The following is a 20,162-nucleotide window of genomic DNA, read 5'->3' as shown; positions in this document are numbered from 1 at the left end:
TGTGTGTGTGTGTGTGTGTTACATCTTGCCGGTTAGCCCAGGAAGCAAGATAAGCACTGGCTTACTTACTATTTTCTGTAGTGAATGGTCTCGTTTGTTTTTTTTTAACCACATGAAAACTCTGCTTGTAGTTATGGCTAGCATCGGCCCCTAGCCACAGTGCCTTCCTACCACATTTCAAATGTGCAGTTCCTGTTGGTAATGAAGTACGAGTAAGCATGGGCAAGCATGAGCTTGTACTTACTTATTATTTAATATTCACTCGTAAGCCTATGTGTGCTTGTTTATTGGGTCATCTGCCCCTGCTAACAGAACCCGAGCACTTTAATGGTGGAATGCTTCCCCAGCCTTAGGCAGAGATGTGGAGGAAGCCATTTCTTCCACAGAACACACCTGTTAATGATTGACTTGTTTACTATTTGAAAAGACCAATCACTATAACGAAACTTCTCCATGAAGTTAAAAAAGAGCACATTAAATCTTCTGAACTAAACACGGGTGTGCTAGTCACCATGTTGTTGAGAATTAATTCCCAAGTGGCATTTTTATTTTATATTTGGAATCAGCGGCACTGCGCCACATTCACAATTAAACTTTATATGGCAGAATCACTTGCGTGCCTCCCTGTCACCCCAGAGGGCTCCCTAAAGCTCTGGGGAACTCTGTGTACCTGTGGGTGGTAGTTCATCTCAAGGAGAGAAAATATTATTATTACATTTATACACACTTTATGTCACTAGATCATCACGTCTTCCATGTCTGCTACTTCCTCAGGGATTCAGTCTCATGGGAAAAGCACAGGTGAAAGGATGTGGCGTGTCCAGAGAAGGAAACCAAGGCTCAGAGAGGTTCACAGACTTGCTCTAGATCAGCGTGATAACATGAAAACGCCATAGAAGAAGCTTGCGTGATCTGAACAAGCACAGCTCCCTCCCAAGGGAGAAAGTAACTAAGTTTCCCTTAACATGATACCATGAGCGATGGAGGGGCCCCTGCTAACTTTGTAAAAATGCATTACAGCAAGAATAGAATAGATTCCAAAGAATTTTCAGCTCACATATCCTTTCACTAATTTAATTTTGGGGAGAAACTGTAAGCCAGGCATTCTGAGAGCTTTTAAATAAAGTGTAATTATTCAGACCTATAATTATCGTGATGAGGTTAAGGTGAATTAATCAGACATCTGATTATGAAAATAAAACACCATGGGATTTTAAAATAGATGACCACATCACCAGTTCCCTTTGCTACAGCTTTGAACCAAATCACTTATGCATTTATATCATATTCAGTTATCTTTTTGCCAGACTATTATATGGATGTTTCCACTGTAAAAATAATTTTGCTACAGATGAAGAACAATACTTTTCATCAACATATTAAACTATACATTACTATATTTACAGGCTATATTATTTTATCACTCAAATTATTCCAACATTTTAAAACTGATCTCACTGATCTATTTGTATACTATTTTAACTGGTCTCATGGATATATTTTAAATGCATGATTTCACTTAATTTTCATTGCAATGACATTTACCTCCAGAGAACTGAAATTTCAAAACTGCCCAAGTGATCACAATGGAAAGCCAGGATGTGAACAAAATTCTGTGATTCAAAACAGGATTTTTTTTAATGACTGTATTATGGGTATGAATATAGAGATATTATGTAGGAAGTAACCCTGAAGTTAAGAGTTTGCTCTTTCAAAATCTTTCCCATCACGGACTAACCTGGAATTGGGACTTTCTTTCCTACACAAATGGTGTCGCCAGAGCGTTGTTCTCGACATTTTAGAAGATGCGTTGGCTCTGAATCCAAACCAGCAATCATTGAGTCCACGCTGACCCATAAGGGCCCTATGTGGAACTACTCCTTTGGGATTTTGTGTCTGCAGCTCTTTATAGGAACAGACAGATTCGTTTCTGTCCTCTAGAGAGGCTGGGGGGTTCAAACGGCACACCACAAATATGCTTAACAGTGTGCCACCAGACCTCCACACTCACACACACCCACACACACACCCCAATAGCTCACTTTCCTCACCCTAAACTATGCTGAAAATATTAATGGTTTTGTTATGTTTCCAGGATGTTTTCCTACTTTAAGTACATTTCCATTGTATTAAATATATTTATGATGGTCAACCAGTGACTAGATAAGCCTCATTAATATGTCTCTTGTTTTCCTAACTTCTCTTTTTTTCCTAAAGGTCCTAATTATATTTTTTGACAATAGTAAAGTGGGAAAGAAAACTTTTTCCATGTTGTAGATAGTAAACTAAAACCCAAACCAGAGCTGACACAAGCTCATTACAATGAATGAAATAAATCATTTTTATGTCTTACCTGCACAATGTCCCTTTCCGCATACTTTCCTCTAGAAGAGACTCGAACATCATCTCCATCCAATTCGACCATTGCTTAAAAATAAAACATGATCATTGATTCAGTGCATTTTAGCCATTTACTAACGCAACTGAGCAATAAGGAAATTAGAATTATAAAGTAGCAATTTGCCTGCATAAAGGCATAAAGTATGTTTATATCTTTCCCACAAAACCTGAGTGCTTTTTTTTTTTAACATGGTGACTACAAACTAAGACTTAATATGACACTTAGAAAGGTGACAAGAGCCAATGCCACTCTACATTTAATTCTCTTTTTACTCTAAGGCTGCTTTGCTTGAAGATAACTGTGCATTCCTGGTGATCTGATATTGCTGCTGCTCTCTTTGGGAATCTCTCCCTGACCGGGAGATCCTCAACTATGTATGCTTACCTGATAGATTGGCAAATGATGTGATTACATTACATTTTAATTTTTCTTCCAATGTCATGAAATTTGGGACTAATCATTATGGAACTCCCTGTAACAGTTTGAATTTTGGTTTCGTTAAAATGATCTTTACTGAGAAATCTATGTCCTCTGAGAGTAGATTAATTAAGTCAGATTTCTCTGACCCTACATTGATTGGATACATTATTCTTTTCTTAAAGTGTCATTTTGTGTGTGTGTATGCGGGTAAAATAATAACTTTAACATTCCACAGATCAGCTGGTAATTGGGACTACTGTGATCTAATGGGGCAGCTGGTGATACAGTAATGCTATGCTGCAATTAAGAACATTTTGCAGTTTATTAAGTTTTCAGTGAGAATTCTCTAAATAATTAATGACATGAAGATGCTAATTTGTGTATAAAGTATAATTCCATTACTGATAATTCATTTTGTATACATAAAACATTCACCAGACTCTAGAGAGCCTGTCAGCACTATAATGCTTGCCAGTTCCCTCAATAAAATATCTCTCTCAGTCATAATACTCTTTTCTACTTTGTTTTCTTCAATATTTACATAACTTATTTGTGCTAAAACATTGTTTCAATTTCACGTCTCTATATATCTTCACAAGGCAGCATATTTGGGCTAAGGCATTGTTAGTATACATAAAAAACAGAGAGCCACCTCTTAAAGTTTAACTAGACAATAGCAATCATTTAGTAAAACGTGTGCCTCAGCAATAATAAAGAAATTAAATTATTCAAAATAAAAAGTACTTATTCTTCTCTACTTCTTGGAGATGTAAATGGGAGAATTCATGATGCTCAAATATATGCTATATTTAATTCTCTTTTTACTCTAAGGCCACTTTTGCTTGGAGTAAATGTACATTGATGGCGACATGAGAGAAATCACAGAAATAACTTCCTTATTCTCTAAGATGCTAATAACTTATAAGACTTACAAGATATCCACTATAAAAAAGGAAATAATCTGGTGTCACACCTTCATATGTTTGACAATTTCCATTGGTCTTTGTGAGTGCTTCATTCCACTTAATGAGAAAAAGACGGCCATTTAGCCAACGATGAATTAAAATGAGATCCTATAAAATATCTCACACTTAAAAGTTGCAGGCCATTGAATTGGAGGTTACTATTTAAAAAAAAAAAAGCAGAGAAATAGTATGTAAGAAGTGAAGAGGTGTGGCGTTCACCCTTCATCTACTGTTAAAAGAGGCCGAGGCTGACAGCCCCTTACCTCGTCACCGAGAAGTGTGTGCATGAGAGAGCGCTCTGCAGGCCTGGCTGGCCATGGGCGACAAGATGAAGCCAGAATCCCTTCTGGCTTCTTCCCAGTAGCCAGAAGCTGGTTTAATTTCGCTCTCACTCTGGACAAGAGAATTTTGCTGCAAGAAATCTATTTTCTAAATGGCATTGCTTTATATAGAAGGAAAAATATCACTGGTGGAAATTATGCAGAAAAATTTTTGTGTCATTAAAATATAAAATTAAGAAACTAACTCATGGATTTTGTATTTAATTCTTATGTCCTCTACCTTCAAACACTGCATGTCAATAGATTGTATTTCTAGCCCAAGCAAAAAGTGTTTTTCTGGTTAAAAATCTATAGATGCTAGATTAATGTTATAGCAGATATAATTTGCAAGCTGTATTTCAGTCTTTACCTATGCCCTTATATGTGTGTGTATACATATGCGCACGCACATACACACACACACAAATGACATAGGTATACATATGGAACTTCAAACAGTTTGTGGAAAAGTAGAATGGAAAGATAATAGCATTTTTCTATGAATTCATCGAAGCCGCCTCATGTTTCTGACGGGATTGCAGTGATTTGAATGCAAATAGGAGCTTTTCTAGATTAAGTATGCACATTCTATCCTTTTCTTCCAGCCAATGAAAGAAAGGATGTTTCGAGAAGAAATAAAAATATTTGACAGTACCTATTTTTTTCTCAGCAAATCGTCTATTTTTCTTACTTTGTGCCTGACTGTTTTACCATCGCATTCCATGACAGCCTCCATGCTGATGAAAGCAGGTATCAGGTATTGCAGGAACTATGCTCACTTGACCCCATGATTGCCAGAATGAAATTGCATTCTAATTCCTGAGAGACGATTGCTGTAAAGGAGTGTCCCTTTTTCCTGTGAGCTTCACTCATTTCTCTTCATGGAAAGATTCATAGGGTTATGGAGGCTGGGGGCAGCTGAGGCTGGGGCAGCTGAGGCTGGGGGCAGCTGAGGCTGGGGGGAGCTGAGGCTGGGGGCAGCTGAGGCTGGGGGCAGTTGAGGCTGGGGGCAGCTGAGGCTGGCCTTTTCTTTGGAGCAGCAGGTTGCGGAGAAGAAAGCAATGTTTCCCTAGAGCAGTAGTAATGTGCAAAACTCAGCTCGTATTTGGAATAGTCGTTGAGATGAGGGGAGGGCATAATTTAGAATCTGCCAATGAATTAACCCAAAGTCTTCAAATCTGTGTTGCTACTAATATATCTAATATACTGGCCTTCTGAGTAATTGTGTGTGTGTGTGTGTGTGTTTCCAAAACTCATGTAGAAAAGCTCATTTTTTACATCAACTTTTTATATGCTGATGAAGAAGGTGACAAGACAAGCAAGCCTTACTGGAGACTGAAAGATCTGTCCTGTGGAGAAATCTCTTGTAGAAAATGAGAAAGTCCTTTTAACCAGTGACTTGCCAAGGCTGTTCTAAAGTTTGTTACATTATTCTCATTCTTAATGTCCCATACCCACCAGCTATAAAGATAAAGCCTTCTATTCCCATAAATAATCTCAGAAACTCACAAGGGAAGTTCTATCTTATCCTATAGACTTACTATTAGTTGTAATCAACTCGGTGGCAGTGAATTTGAGAGCTTTATATAAAATCTCATTATTTTAACTGGTCAGTTCCATTTTGATTTTACTCTCTTCTTTAATATGACAGAACCACATATTTAAAAGTGTATATATTATAAAACTAAGGTCTATTTGTTCATCAGGTTCTGAAAATCCACTATATGAGCATCTTTTGATCATGTCACCATCTCTATTCTCAAGCTAATGGGTTAATAATTTAGCGCCTATCTTTAAGGGTTTTTTAGTGAACCCAGAAAGTGTTTTCCCTAGGGGAAAAAACACCTTAATTTATCACTGACAGTCTTATGAAATCTTGTTTTGAGGTACAAACCTATCTCTAATGAACTGGAGAGCTACATGGTGAACCAATCTGTAAAGTGGAGAGAGAACCTGCTACTCAGAAACAATATATTATTTTTCTGCCTTTGATATACTTAATCATGAGAAACCCATATTTATATCTGTATGTGCATGGATGCTATAAACAGACCCACATATACACTTACACCTTTTTATGCACAAAAGTATAACAAATAACTAACAATATGAGACATCAGATTAAATAAATTCCCAAAGCATATTATTGACCTTTCATTACTCACCATCAAATTCTGCTGGTCCAACACCTACTATAATTATTGACATTGGAAGTTTTGAGGCCTTTAAAGAGAATGCACAATTAGGTTACATTTTTGACAATGAGAGATATAAAAGAAAGTTCTACAAAGGATGAGCCAAAGAAGCAGAAAATGATAACCCGTTTTATGTCTCTGTTTCCTCGCATGCATATTCTAACGGTTTTGAACATATTTCAAATTGTTAACAGCAGGAGAACATGCTGGGGTCCACTCTGACCCTTCCCGTACTCTCTCTATATGTTAGTCCAGGGGCATATTCATCCAGAATGGCCATCCTAGGGTAAAATAAATTTAAAAAATAAGGGGCATCTGCTTTTATTTGCTACTTTCAGCCAAAATCGCCCCGTGGTATTTGTGTTACCTTTAGTTTCTTTTTCACATCCTTTCCCCGCCCAAAGACCCTTTCAGTTGCTACGGGGATGGACCCAGAGTTGTGAGTGGTACTCTACTCTCCCTCACTTATAGTTAGGGTTAGGGAAAGCAAGGTTCACAGTCAATGAGCAACTTTGAATGTTCCCTAACGAAGTCTGTCACAGCAGTGTTAATGTATATATCAAATACCCACAAGGTTCTGATAGTGAATGAATAGTTAATCTAATGACATGTTGTCTACCACACATCTCATACAGTTCGGTCCTCACAGTAAATAATGGTACAGTAAGCGTGTCAGAGAAAGAAACCATAGCAACCCCTTGTTCTTCCGAGCATCGTGTCTTGTTAGTTTAAACCTACAAACATTAAATTCACACTTCAATTGCATACTAATTCCAATGATCAGAACATAAAGAAAATCAAGATTAAGTCCAGCTCGAGAGTAGCTCATTAAAAAACAAAGGAACTTGTAAACAGTTGCCTTCCTTTCCTTTTATATAGCTTCTTTTCTAACAATGTGTTTACAGTGCATTGAATTTTCCCCCACATGCAAGTCTTTTCTTCTCACAATAAACAGGTCATGCTACCCTCTGTACGCTATGAGGAATCACGAGGCATGGTAAACTATTCATTCATGCAACCCATGTTTCTTATCTACGTTGTGCCAAACACTGCTAAACCTGGAGACGGTAAGGTGAGCAAGAACACACATAATAATTTCCCTCTTGAAAATTAATGTCTAGTACAGAAGATAATCAGTGAAATAATCAAGAAGAATAAACACATAATTAAGAATGGTAATGAGCAGGATACTTTTTGAATCAAATCCAGTCCCTATCCAGTTTAAAAAAATAGTAATTAGCCACATGTAAATGTTAAGAAATGTCTATGCAAGCAGTTACATTGTTTATAAGTAGATCAAGCTAATTCACACAGCTAGATGAAAACAAAAACAAAACAACAACACAAAAGCATTGCCTTTGAATTAATTCTGACTCATATTGACCCCCATGTATTGCAGGTCACAAGTGCTCGGCAGGGTTTCCCTATGGGCTGAAACTGTCGGCCCTTTCTTCCACAGTATAGTCAGATGGGTTGGAATGACCAAACTTTAGATTAGCAGCCCAGCACAAACTTAGTGCCATGCAGGGATCTGTATGTATCTGAAGGTGATGCTGCTATATCTGTTAAGGAAACCATTTGGGCATAACTATCCAGACCCCTTTGCCTTGTCCATAGGGATCCTTCATAGAGATGTGTTTGCATTGTCTGAATACATTAAGTAAAATATCTGTTGTAAAAAATATGAGCATTTAGTTTCATTGTTAAGACAGTTGGAGCTGATCCTGATAGCAGCCTAAGTAGTGGCAAGTATTCATTTAGACAGCCCCGAACTCACCGACCCCGACTCACGTTAACTATGGACTCCTTAGTTTGAGCCATGTCTGAGATGACGCCATCGGTCACTATCAGGAGCACAAAATACTGGGAGCCATCCTTTACAGAAGAGGCGTATCTGAAAGGCAACGAAAGGAAGGAAGGTCAGAGAAATTAAAATGGTTTCTCTCCAATGATGCTTGCTAAATTAGAATTTGAAAGAGCCAGCAAACATTTTAATCTTTGGAAAATGTTTAAATATCTGCTAGAAACGTATTGTGCAAACCCTTAAATACGCATCCTCCTTGAGCCAGTCAGGGTGCCGTATAGCACTGATGAAATATACAACTTTTCTCTAGTTTTTTAATGCCTTCCCCTACCCCCCACTATCATGACCCCAATCCTACCTTACAAATCCTGCTAGACCAGAGCATGTACATGGGTACACAGGAAATCCTGGACAGATAAACCCCTCAGGACCAATAATGAGAGTAGTGATAACGAGAGGGTAATGGGGAGGTGAAGGGAAAAAGGGGGGGGACTGATCACAGGATTTACAAATAACCCCTTCCCAGGGGGACCGACAACAGAATAGTGGGTGAAGGGAGACAGTGGTCTGTGTAAGACATGAATATATATATATGGGGAGGATGGGGGAGGGGGGAAATGAGGAGCTAATAACAAGGGCTCAAGTAGAAAGAACAAACTTTGAATATGATGATGGCAACATATGTACAAATTTGCTTGATACACGGGTGTATGTATAAGAGCTGTACAAGCTCCAAATAAAATGATTAAATAAATATATTCTCCTAAAAGAGCACACTGCATAGTACCAGAGTAACATCCAATTGAGCACAGATAGACACGCAGCCAGAGTAACATCCAATTGAGCATAGGTAGACACGTAGCCGTCCTGGCTGTCGCTTCAAACTTCATTCACTAATTAAGAGGTAAGTTGGCTAGGAGTTTGTGTAGCACAGAAGAACAGATATGGATTCTATCATAGACTTACTATAATTAAATCACAGACCATGTATATCATATTCAGCCAATTACTGACACTCTTAGAATTTTGTTTTATAGTTCTTAAATTTACACCTTACAAATATTTTTGAATGAAGTAATAAAGGATGTATGTATGGGACTCAATGTATAGTAAGGTTCAATATATTGTAGCAACAGTCAAAAATGTTTTCCAGCTCAAATTGGTAATTCACTTAAATTCATAAAAGACAGAAAGGAGGAATATACCAAACAAGCACAAAATTAAGGATATAAATTTTGTTCTAGCTAGAATATGTTCTAGCCCTCAAAGTTTATCAGAATGCTTACCAAATGATACTTATTATTTAGAACAGCGTTATGAATGTCTTATTTTATTAAATGTCTCATATCTCTCGAGTTCTATAGTTTGGATCTAGATTATATTCTCAACAATGATAATTTTTATGATCCCTAGTACATGACTAGTATGAAGTTTACATTGAGCAATGAGTGAGCACTATGCTGCTGTTAGCAGACAGGATGACAGACAAGATGCCCTTGTTTTGTTCTGAGTTTTCCACAATTACCATATAGATCACGGAGAAATTGAATAAAATTTCTTCTTGGTCGGAAAGATCCTAAGATATCTAATATGAATGGGTAGTGGGCAGATCAATAGCATAATATGTCCAGGAATAATTTATTTCTGAGAGAGAATGAAGACACGAATAGAAATAATATTTACAACTTTCCCATAGATAGCAATTGAGTACTTGTTTAGGCTGCTAATAAAATGACGAGTAATTTTGTAGATTGATGAAGATGGCATATACCAAGGTGCAAGTTCATTCTGTAAAGATATTGTTGAACTGGCAACGAAGTGAAGATCCCCGCAGAGGACTGAACCACTGATTCTAGATGTTAAAGAATTCCTTTAAATTACATGTAACACAAGAAATCCAAGAAAATCGGAATCTCTTCTCCTGTGACGGGCTTAATGTGTATGGCTATATGCTTGCTTGGTTTCTTGCTTGTACCTCGCTGCCATTGGATTGATCTAACGCATAGTGATTCCACACAGAGTTTCCAAGACCGTCTATCTTGAAGGAAGCAGACAGCCTCAGCTTCCTCCCACAGTGGCAAGTGGGCTGTCGCAGTACCCAGCTTCCCCAACAGTGCTGGTAGGACTCCTTGTTTCTAACTCACAAAGTTTGAAAAGCTCTCTCAGGGATTCATTTTAATTTTTAAATACCCATTATTTGAGGGGGGAAAAGCATTTCCTACTGGCTTCATGCGGTAATGGAAGGCTGTAAATAGGAGTGAGAAAAGCTTCCAGGAATACAACAGCCTGGCTTCCCTCAGTCAATTTGCTCTGAAAGATGACAAAGTCCTACCAGAATCAGCAACAATACAAAAAGTTCACTGTTGTACCGGCACCTAATATTCTACACTAAATGGCTTACATGTCTGAATTTCTTTTGATTAACTAGAAAGTGTACCCACTGACACAAAGATGAAGATATATTCTGTTCACTAAAAGAGTTGGCCTATAACTTAAATAAACTCATAGTAAATTTGGAAATTCTGTGAAGTTTGTTCGTTTATCTTAAAAATTCATGGGAATTTTCATTTTACTTTATAATCTATTGTTGCTCGTATTGGTGCTCCCTATTTCTTAGCATTGAGGAAAAGGGATGCTTTAGGAGAAGGCATGGGGTTTGGGTATAATGATTACTGTAAAACTCATGGTTGTAAGTTCATTCCAACTCAGTCACCCTAAATAGGGCTTCTGAGACTATAAATCTTTATGGGATCAGACTGCCTCATCTTTCTCCGGGGGCAGGATGGGGGGCAGGTTGGGTTTGAACTGTCAACCTTATGGTTAACAGCCCCATGTCTAACCTACAACACCCGCAGAGTTCATAGCTATCATTACACAAATAATTAATTTGAAAATAATGTTTTATACATAAAAGCTGTTCAATCCATTTTAGTCTTTATTAGCATCATCACCCTAAATTAGGCTTTTAAAGCCACCCATAGTTTGTATGTTATTTCGGCTACAACTTGCAAACTATACTTTGAAAAAAAAAATCTAAATTTTAAACAAAATTCTATTTTGTACTACCATTTCTTTTTTGTCTTTTATTTTACAAATATTATAACCAGAAATTAAAAGTTCACCATGATCCATTCCCTCTTGAAGGAGGTAAAATTGAAATATACAGACCAAAATTGCATATAAAAAATATAGGGAACATTTACTTTTAAAAAGAAATTGATGTTAAATCCTTCTGTGAATTAAATAATTTAAGCTTTTGTTATTAAAAGTCACAAATGGCTGTTTCAAATATAACCAATCTATAATTTATGCTTTAATATTACTGTGACAAATTTGAGATACAGGCAACACCTTTGTCGGGGTTGTGGAATTCAAATGCATCTCTCTGGAATTTCTGTCATGATAATTTCTGGGATCATTTTGAATAGGAGTTCAGAAATTGTTGGTTCTGACTTGTGAGCTCAGCACATTATTAGTTCATAGGAGTAACAAAGGCAAGAAGAAAGATAAGCAGCCGAGGCAGACATGTTTCAAATCGTTTAATTGTGGCTCGCACAGCGGACGAAATCTCCTTCATGCTGAGTACAGGGATACTTGGAAATACTTCAGTACCTGAGCAACTTGTATGGCATTGAGTTTTCATTCATTCCAGACTGCTATGGGCCAGATGATTAAGTGGCCAATTGTAGACACAAACGATCTACTTTCCTTGCACTTCCTTTTGTGTCCGTATCTATGGAGTCGAGACGCAAAGGTTGAAGGAAGCAAACACGAACACAGTTGATTTGGCAGCTGGTGATTCCAGCTGGATTTGCAGCTCCCTAACAAGTGGTTATTCAAGATGATCCATTTATTTCATCAGCAAAACAGGACCAATAACAATACTCTTCCCTTCCAGAATTTTGGGAAAAGATTAAATACAATAATCTACCTGAGAGTATGGAGCATATTGTCTAGGGAAGATTATGGTTTATTGTTTTTATTTTACTATTTTTACATATAGAAGAGATGAGACAAAATATAGTCTTTAGATTCATTTTGAATATAATCAGGAAAATGCCAATATTAAGCAAGTGATATTTTCTGAAAGCTGGAACTTAATTTGGATCCTGAACTTGCTCAGATACCATAAAAGAAAATACAAAAGTCTAGTTAGTAGTTAGGAATGAATAGGTCTCTCTTAAAGAACTGAAATGTGATAATCTCAAAACAAGTAACTTTTTAAACAAAGGTAGGGAAAGGAAAGGAATGAATATTCTTTAAGTTGAATAAAAATATATTAATATTTATATCTGATATAAAACAAACTACATACGATAAGAATCCCACATATCTTTATTGAATGAATTAATTTTATGAATACCATACAGATATAAATATTAAGATTTTTTTGAATCCTACAATTTTCATGAGTATCACACACTAAAATGCAAACATCTAATTGTTAAAATTTCATTATACAGAGAGTTAAGTCACAGTTCATATTTTATTGGGGAACAAGAGTAGAACCCACTCGGAAGTGCTGTAGGAAAGCCTGGGGGCGTCCTGGCGATGCATTGGGCAGCTATCCGCCAGGTAGAGCAGTTTCAACCACAAGGCACTCTGGGGAGAAAGTGAGGCTTTCTACTCCAGTAACCAGCCACAGCCTGGGACCTCACAGCTCGAGCCTGTCCTACGTGACTTGCAAATCACTCAATGGCAATAGATTTGGTGTTTTGTTTGGTAAGAGAGCTATACCAAATCAAAAAGCAGCCAGAAACAGAAGAAATCAAACACGTTGCTGTCGAGGGACGCTAAAAGGACCGAGGAGAACTGCCCCCTCGGTTCCAAGGCTGTGCTCACTACGGCGCCAGATGTCACCTCTTTCCCTGCACAGCGGCTGGGGCTCCAAATACTGTTTGCAGCCAAGCGCTTCTATTTTGCCAGTACAGCTCCTCAGTAGAGGTATGTATACATGGCCTGAAATGATATACTGTACCAGCATTGAGTCAGTCAGTGTAACTGAACTGTAGTGTATGTAGGAGAAAGTGGACGGAAATGAGGCGGGATAGTGGATTGTGGGTGGAGGCTAGAAGTTTCTGAATGCCAAGATTAACATGTTGATATTTTGAGTAGGATTTCGACATCTCTCAGAATGCTGCCCTTAGAGAAAAGACAAGCAGGAAACAAAACAAAAATAAAGAAAACGTGAAATTAGAGCAGCAGGTAGGAAATCACATAAACCCTGACAAGGGTGCATACTTGATAAGTGTGGGTAATGACAATCTAACAATATTGTCATTCCAGTCATGGTACCCCAGAGCTAATAGTCCGATTCCAAAAGTTTCAGGTGTTAAAATAATAAATAATATGTATAGCATTATTATCTTTGAAAAGAAGAGGCATTAGTCACAATGCTTACAGAAATTCATTGCCAATAATTATCTACCAATATAGAAAACATTTTTTAATAAAAGAAATTCAGGCAAGGAGAAATATATATGTATATTTGATATATATTTGTTTTTAAATTAGTTGAAAATAATGAGAACTATCTTGACATATACAAAATGTATTTATTATATAATTGCTGAGTATCTACCAACTATATGAGGAACATGGCATTAAGTACTATTAAAATGTATTGGAATGGCAAAATGGAGAAGATTTACATAAAGAGGACATAGAGACTACACCTATAATATTTTTCTTGGAATACTATTAGGTAATAGTTTACCTTTAAATAATATATATTTGAATGGTAATTTTGGATCAAATAAAAACTGTCTCAGTAGAATCAGACATAATTCACAAAGGGAAAAGGGAAAAAAAACAAAGTCATTTATTTTATTTATCCATAGTAAAAGATGAACACATAGGACTTTTTATTTTGGAAGGAAAAACTGATTTCTAAAAATGTCTTCTCTTACTGCTTTTCTTTTTAAATCCATTTAAACATCTAACAAGAAAAGTGCTCAACTTTGACTTATTTTCAAAGAATCTGAAAGTTTCCATTGGCAAATAAACATATTTAAAAATAACAATTGAATAATTTGGAGTCTGTAATTTTAAATGATATGCAGAAAATCAAATAGATATTTCATAAGTTTAACTTTATCACTGAGAACGTATCAATGTGAAAATTAGTGGTAAGCATGGAGAGAACATTTATATTAAGCAGTACAGTAATCATCTCTTGAAAAATAAGTAATTGGTAGGGTGGTTTCAGAAAGAGAGAAAGCTAAACTTAATTTATCTTGTATTAATATAATTTTTGAATCTACTTTATCTGATAGCCACCAATATGCTATGAAAATATTTGTTCCCTTAAACAGTCTAGTACAATAAACTAGATTATGTTGTTCAATTTATAGGTAATAATCTATTAGTGGTATTACAAAATCAATTTAATAGATCAAGACTAATATTAAAGGGGAATTGTCATAAGGTTTATAAGAGCCCCCCCAATAAAGTGATATATAATAGTAATAATAGAATAATAATAGCAAAAAAGGACTACCATTAAAAAAATAAAAATTAAAAAGAACAGGAAACCACAGGAATAAAGAGTAAATTCCTGGCAAAATATTTTTTAGTTGTGTGTACGTTTGTGTGTGTGTCAAAAGTTGAGATATAAAATTTCATCTTTTAATGTGGGTTTTGGACATACATGTCCAAAATATTTGAGTTACAAGGTCACACTCTGAGTGGCCTTCAGTGCATCACTGTACACCGAGGTGGTATTCCACAAGAGGCCTCCGTGGAACCAGGGACATTTTAGCATCTTGTCCATGTCCTAGATAATGGAAAGTAGCGTGCATGTAAGTTGCTGGTGGTGTCGAACAGAAAGGCGGTAAATCACTAAAAAACTTTGAGCAGAATTAAAAATCCACATTGCTTTTCTACATTGTAAACTGCTGCGAATGAAAGAGGACACTGAATGCATTAAAAAAACAAACAAACCTGGCAGTGTATATAAGCTATAATGACAAATACATAAACGGATTTGGATGGACGGTGAGCGTACTGATCTGTCAAATGTGACCTGAGGTTCTTGAGGCTTCTAAAACAGAGTAAGAACGATTATGATAAAGTGATTTTTTTCAAATCATAACTCCAACACAATATTTTTTCAAGTCGTGACTACATATTTAGAAGGACACTTGAACCCCATCTTTTTTTATTATCTCAAACTAAGAATAGTTTCATAGGATTTGTGCCAAACGTTTTAGGAAATTTCAAGTGTTATGCAAGCAATTTATATACCAATGAAAGGGTACAGGTATATAGACTTTAATATTCTCTCCAGAAAATTTACAAGCAATTATACTCTAATCTTAATACTAAATACTATACACAGGTAGAGCTCTGAGAATTTTTTTAATGAATTACTATATTAAATTCATTGAGGATAAAATAACCTGACCTATGTATCACCGAAAGGCTTCCAGTGGTCCTCTTAGTGAATTCGTCTCTTATTGCATCAGTGTTGCTATAAGCTATGATGCCAGCTATGAATGATTTTCACAGTAAGATCACAATCAATCTTGCTACTGCTTTTCATAAGGGCCTTCTTGAAAAAGCAATAATTTTAGTAACTGAAAAGATGCCAGTTCTAGTATAACCCAGTATGATTCATTACAAGGTTTCAAGGCATAGTTCACAATGAAGTATCATGATAGGTTCATGGGGAGTCCTGTAGATCACTGCCCTTCGTGTTCCAGAAGCTAGTTAGAAGCAAACGAGGCTGCTTTCTGGAGCCGTGTTCCCAATGCGACAGTGCACTGGAATAACTCCCATGCCGGTCTCGACATACCTCGCTACGTGATTGATTACAGGAGCAAAGTTAGTTGGTCCGTACAGTTGCACCGATTTCAGACTCCTGTAATAAGCTTCCATGACCCCCTCAATGCCATCACAGTAGGGATTCTGAGGGTTTCCATTCTGTAGAAAATTTAAAGCAAAAGATAGATTAATAGTTTCTGTGAAAATTAATTGATGCAGATAAAAGAATAGCACATTTCGTGCCTCATATGTTTTTTTGCTACAACAATAATTTGCTCATAGGAAACTCAAAAAATCCTCATTGCCATTGAGCTGATTTCGAATTATATATAAGAGCAAAATTAATAAGAGTATAAATGGTCAAGAGTAGATTACAATATATCACATGACTATTACAGCTTATAATATATTGATATAATATGCAATAATTAAATGCATACTTTTCAAGAAAGAGCAGGAGAAATTTCTAAAAAATCATATTTGGAGCTGAATATCACAACATTCTACAATCAATAATTCTACAGAAATGGGTATACAGGTGGAGGTAAGCAAAGAAAATTCCTGAAAGTTAACAAAATATTAACAGTAGTTAACTATATGTGTTTAGGTAGTTGATAGTTTCCACTTAATTCTGTAAGGTTTTCTCTATTTTTATCCTTTCTTCCATGATTATGCATTAAAATCAGAAGAACTATTACCCATTCATATGCTTTTGCTCACTTGAAAGAAGATGTATAAAAGCCTGACATATTTTCAGATCAAAATTACAAAAACAAACAAACCCCAAACACCAAAACACAGAAACCCTCACTGCCAGAGTCAATTGTGACTAATAGTGACCCTACAGAGAAGAGGTCAGAAGAAATGTAATTTGGTAAGGGAGACATCAAGAGACGATAAAAGGGAAAGAATCAAAGAATCCAGTTCTTACTGCTTGAAGGACCTGGAGCTTGTTCCCAAGGAGCTCTTCTTCTGGAGATGACACAACTGGGAACCTCGTCCAACTTGCCCAATGCTAATAATTAGATTTACATCTGGAAGCCTCGTCTAACTTTCCCAATGCTGATAATTAGATTTAAATCTGGAAACCTAGTCTAACTTTCCCATTCTTAGGATTGATTCCCCTCGTCCATATTTCAGGAAGCATAAGAAAGATTGTGTGTTTGTAATAATTTATCCTAAAAGTCAATGGCTAAAACAATAAGGCTTTGTTATCACAACCATTTCCGGCAGTCAGGAATCTAGGTGCAGCTCAGGAGGTGGTTCTGGCTCAGGGTCTCTCATGTTTTACAGTCACCATACCTGGCCTGCAGTCAATTTCAAGAGTGGCTGGAGATGGAGGATCACTTGCTTCCAACAAGGCTCACTCACACGGCTGTTGGAGGCCAACATGGACGTTCTCACGCTGCTACCTTCCCCCAGAGACAGTAATCCAGGAGAGCCGGAGAAAGCTCTAATACCTTTTTAGATGTAGTTACAAACTATTATTTCTACAGAATCTATTTCTTAGAAGTGAGTCACTAAATCTAATCTACATTCAAGTAGAGGATAATTAGATTTTGTCTTTTGAAGTGATGTATCAAAGAATTTGTAAATGTGCTTTAGAATATGAGACAATAACACATACAGTTACCAGTCATTCTAGCATGTTACTTTTTACATGAATAATTGACAAGTGACTTTGATCTTTTGTTAAATTATATGTATCAACTATTATTGTAAAATGTAAGTGAAATGGGACCAAAGGAACTGATGCCCTTGAATTATGATGTTGGCAAAGGATACTGAATTTATCATGGATTTCCAGAAGGACAAACAAATCTGTCTTGGAAGAAGTGCAATCAGAATGCTACTTAGAATGGTAAGACCTTTACTCACACACTGGTCACATTATCCAAACCAATGAGTTGATGCTGACTGATAGAGACCCTATAGGGCAGGTTAGAACTGCCCTTGTGAGTTTCCTAAGACTGTTTATGTGTATGGGAGTAGAAAGCCCCATTCATTCTACTTAGGAGCGGCTGGTATTAGCCCAATTCATAACCCCTTAGGCAGTAAGGCTCCCAAGAGAATCCAGTGCCTGGAAAAGAACTGGTAAAACAGAAATGAGGATAGATTGACACGGTGGCTGGGATGATGGGATGATGGGCTCAAAAAACCTAGTAACAATTTTGAAAGTGTCACAGGACTGAAGACCAAAATAACTGCCATCAGTCAATGTTGCCTCACAATGACCTCCTGTGGTTCACAAGAAAGCCCCATCTTTCTCCCGAGGAGATAATGGTGGTTTCGAACTGCCCACCCAACGCATAACCACTACACCACCAGCCTCATATGTCACAGGACTAGGCAGTCTTGTTCTTTTGTTCATGATTGCTATGAATTGGAACCAAACAGACAGAAGGGCACATAGCACTGAAAGATGAAGAAACAGATGCTCTGAGAGCTTAGATTCTGTGTCAAGGGTCACACAACATAGTCGGGGAGCACAAAATTGAACCTACGCTGTCTGACTCCAGAAACAAGAGTTGCTCTCCACTATTTCATGCTTTTACACAATTCCAAGCATTTAAAAACCTAGAGATGTTCACAAACAGACAGATGTTACCAATCAGGGACATATTGACATTTATGGCCTCTTCTTCAATTTTTTTATTACTTAGTTTGAATGTACATTTCTAGAAACATAAAAATAATAAAAAGGCCACTTTAATAAATCCCTCAAGACCAATAATGAGAATAGTAGTACAGGAAGTTAAGGGGAGAAAGGAGGAACTGATTACACTGATCCCCGTATAACACCCCCCCATCCCCCAGGGGGACAGACAACAGGAAAGTGGGTGAAGGGAGACAGTGGTCAGTGTAAGACATGAAAAAAAATTATAATTATCAAGGGATCACGAGGGAGGGAGGGAGGGGCATGGATGAGCCAATACCAAGGGCTCAAGTAGAAAGAAAATGTGAAAATGTCACTGGAAACATAGGTACAAAAGTGCTTGACACAATGAATGTATGTATGGATTGTGTTAAGAGCTGTAAAATGATTGGGAAAAAAAAAGACCACTTTATATTATAAAATTGGTTATATGAATTGACTGAAATTAAAATGTGGCAGGGAAGTTAAATGCTAACCAGGAAGCAATTAATGGTTGATTTTAATGTTAACCTGAGCTGACCTACTTCGCCTTCCTTTAAATAAGATTTTATGGTGTTCTTTTTTCCCCTGATATGGTATGAAGCTAATTAAAATTAAAACTCATTCCCCATTTTGGGCACACGAAAATGTATTATATACTTGCCTTCAGGGGACAATTATAAACTAGGATAGGTGTGAGCTGCTTTGGGGGTGGATATTTAAAAATTTGACTGGGGATTATATTTCTATGAAGTTATATATTTCCTCAATTTCTGGATGTGAAATCACAATAAGGTCACTATAATCTTCTCCTTGGTAGTGCAGAGATAATCATTGATGTTCTTTTCATCACTGTGGAATGTTTAAACTGTAATATCTGAATTTTCCTATTATAATAACTTGCTTTAAGATTTCCCTATACACTTTGGATGATAGCAACACCTAATTATTTAAATGATTTTTTCTTCTTTAATATGAGTCAAAAATATTGCTAGTAGAATTCATACATGCACACAGGTTTACTTTAAACAGGTTGCTGTGATTAGTGGCTATCTGAAGACAAGATCTTTCAGTAATACACTTGTCACAGCCTTGTTGGGGTAGGCAGTGCAGTGAATTATTTCATATGCTGAAGCCTTGGTTATTCCCATCAGACAACCTTTGTTTTCCTTATAGGTCAGGATAAGAAGGCGAGGGAAGAGACTGACTGGGTTAGAAGGTTCAGCTGTGAGTGATGGAAAGCAGAGTTCATTGTGACTGCCATCCTGCTGGGTATAAAAGCAGACATCCCAGAAGCCACAGGTGGAGAATTGACTATCAGTGAGAAAGTAGAGCCAGGAGCAGCATATATCCCTTGGTCCTAGACTCAGAGACCAAAACCTCTGCTCTCAGAGACAGGAGAGACTCCAGAGGAGCAGTCACAGCAGATCCTGCAACATGAAACAGAGCAGTGGAAGCCCAGGCTACAGAGAAAGTGAAACAGAGAAGCTATTGGGCCGGAAGCTGGCTGGTGAAGTGGGGTGCCTTTGGCCATTAACTGGAGGAGCTGAGTGTATTGACTCCGCTGGCTGGAGCTGAGTGGTTTGGGCCGAGAACTGTAGTGGAGTGGAATGCCCTACGGGCATTTATTGAAGGTTCTGAGAGAGTTTGTAACAGTG

The 20,162-nt window shown here is 37.0% G+C and overlaps 1 protein-coding gene across 1 annotated transcript in view; it reads right to left on the bottom strand.

Annotated features, from left to right (window-relative positions):
* Positions 1-20,162, bottom strand: part of CPNE8 (copine 8) — a gene marked incomplete at its 5' end in the record, with an annotated part of 196,650 nt that overhangs the window by 8,016 nt on the left and 168,472 nt on the right. Inside the window, 4 exons of the mRNA XM_004700020.2 lie at positions 2,354-2,427; positions 6,272-6,329; positions 8,093-8,195; positions 15,901-16,028. Of these exons, the coding sequence (XP_004700077.2) occupies positions 2,354-2,427; positions 6,272-6,329; positions 8,093-8,195; positions 15,901-16,028 (363 nt within the window). The remainder of the gene's footprint in view (positions 1-2,353; positions 2,428-6,271; positions 6,330-8,092; positions 8,196-15,900; positions 16,029-20,162) is intronic.

Source organism: Echinops telfairi, unplaced genomic scaffold, assembly GCF_000313985.2.
Source record: "Echinops telfairi isolate 266 unplaced genomic scaffold, ASM31398v2 ScPeMD7_7406;HRSCAF=8444, whole genome shotgun sequence".
NCBI classification, from domain to species: domain Eukaryota; kingdom Metazoa; phylum Chordata; class Mammalia; order Afrosoricida; family Tenrecidae; genus Echinops; species Echinops telfairi.
This window is presented reverse-complemented; position numbering and strand designations above follow the sequence as displayed.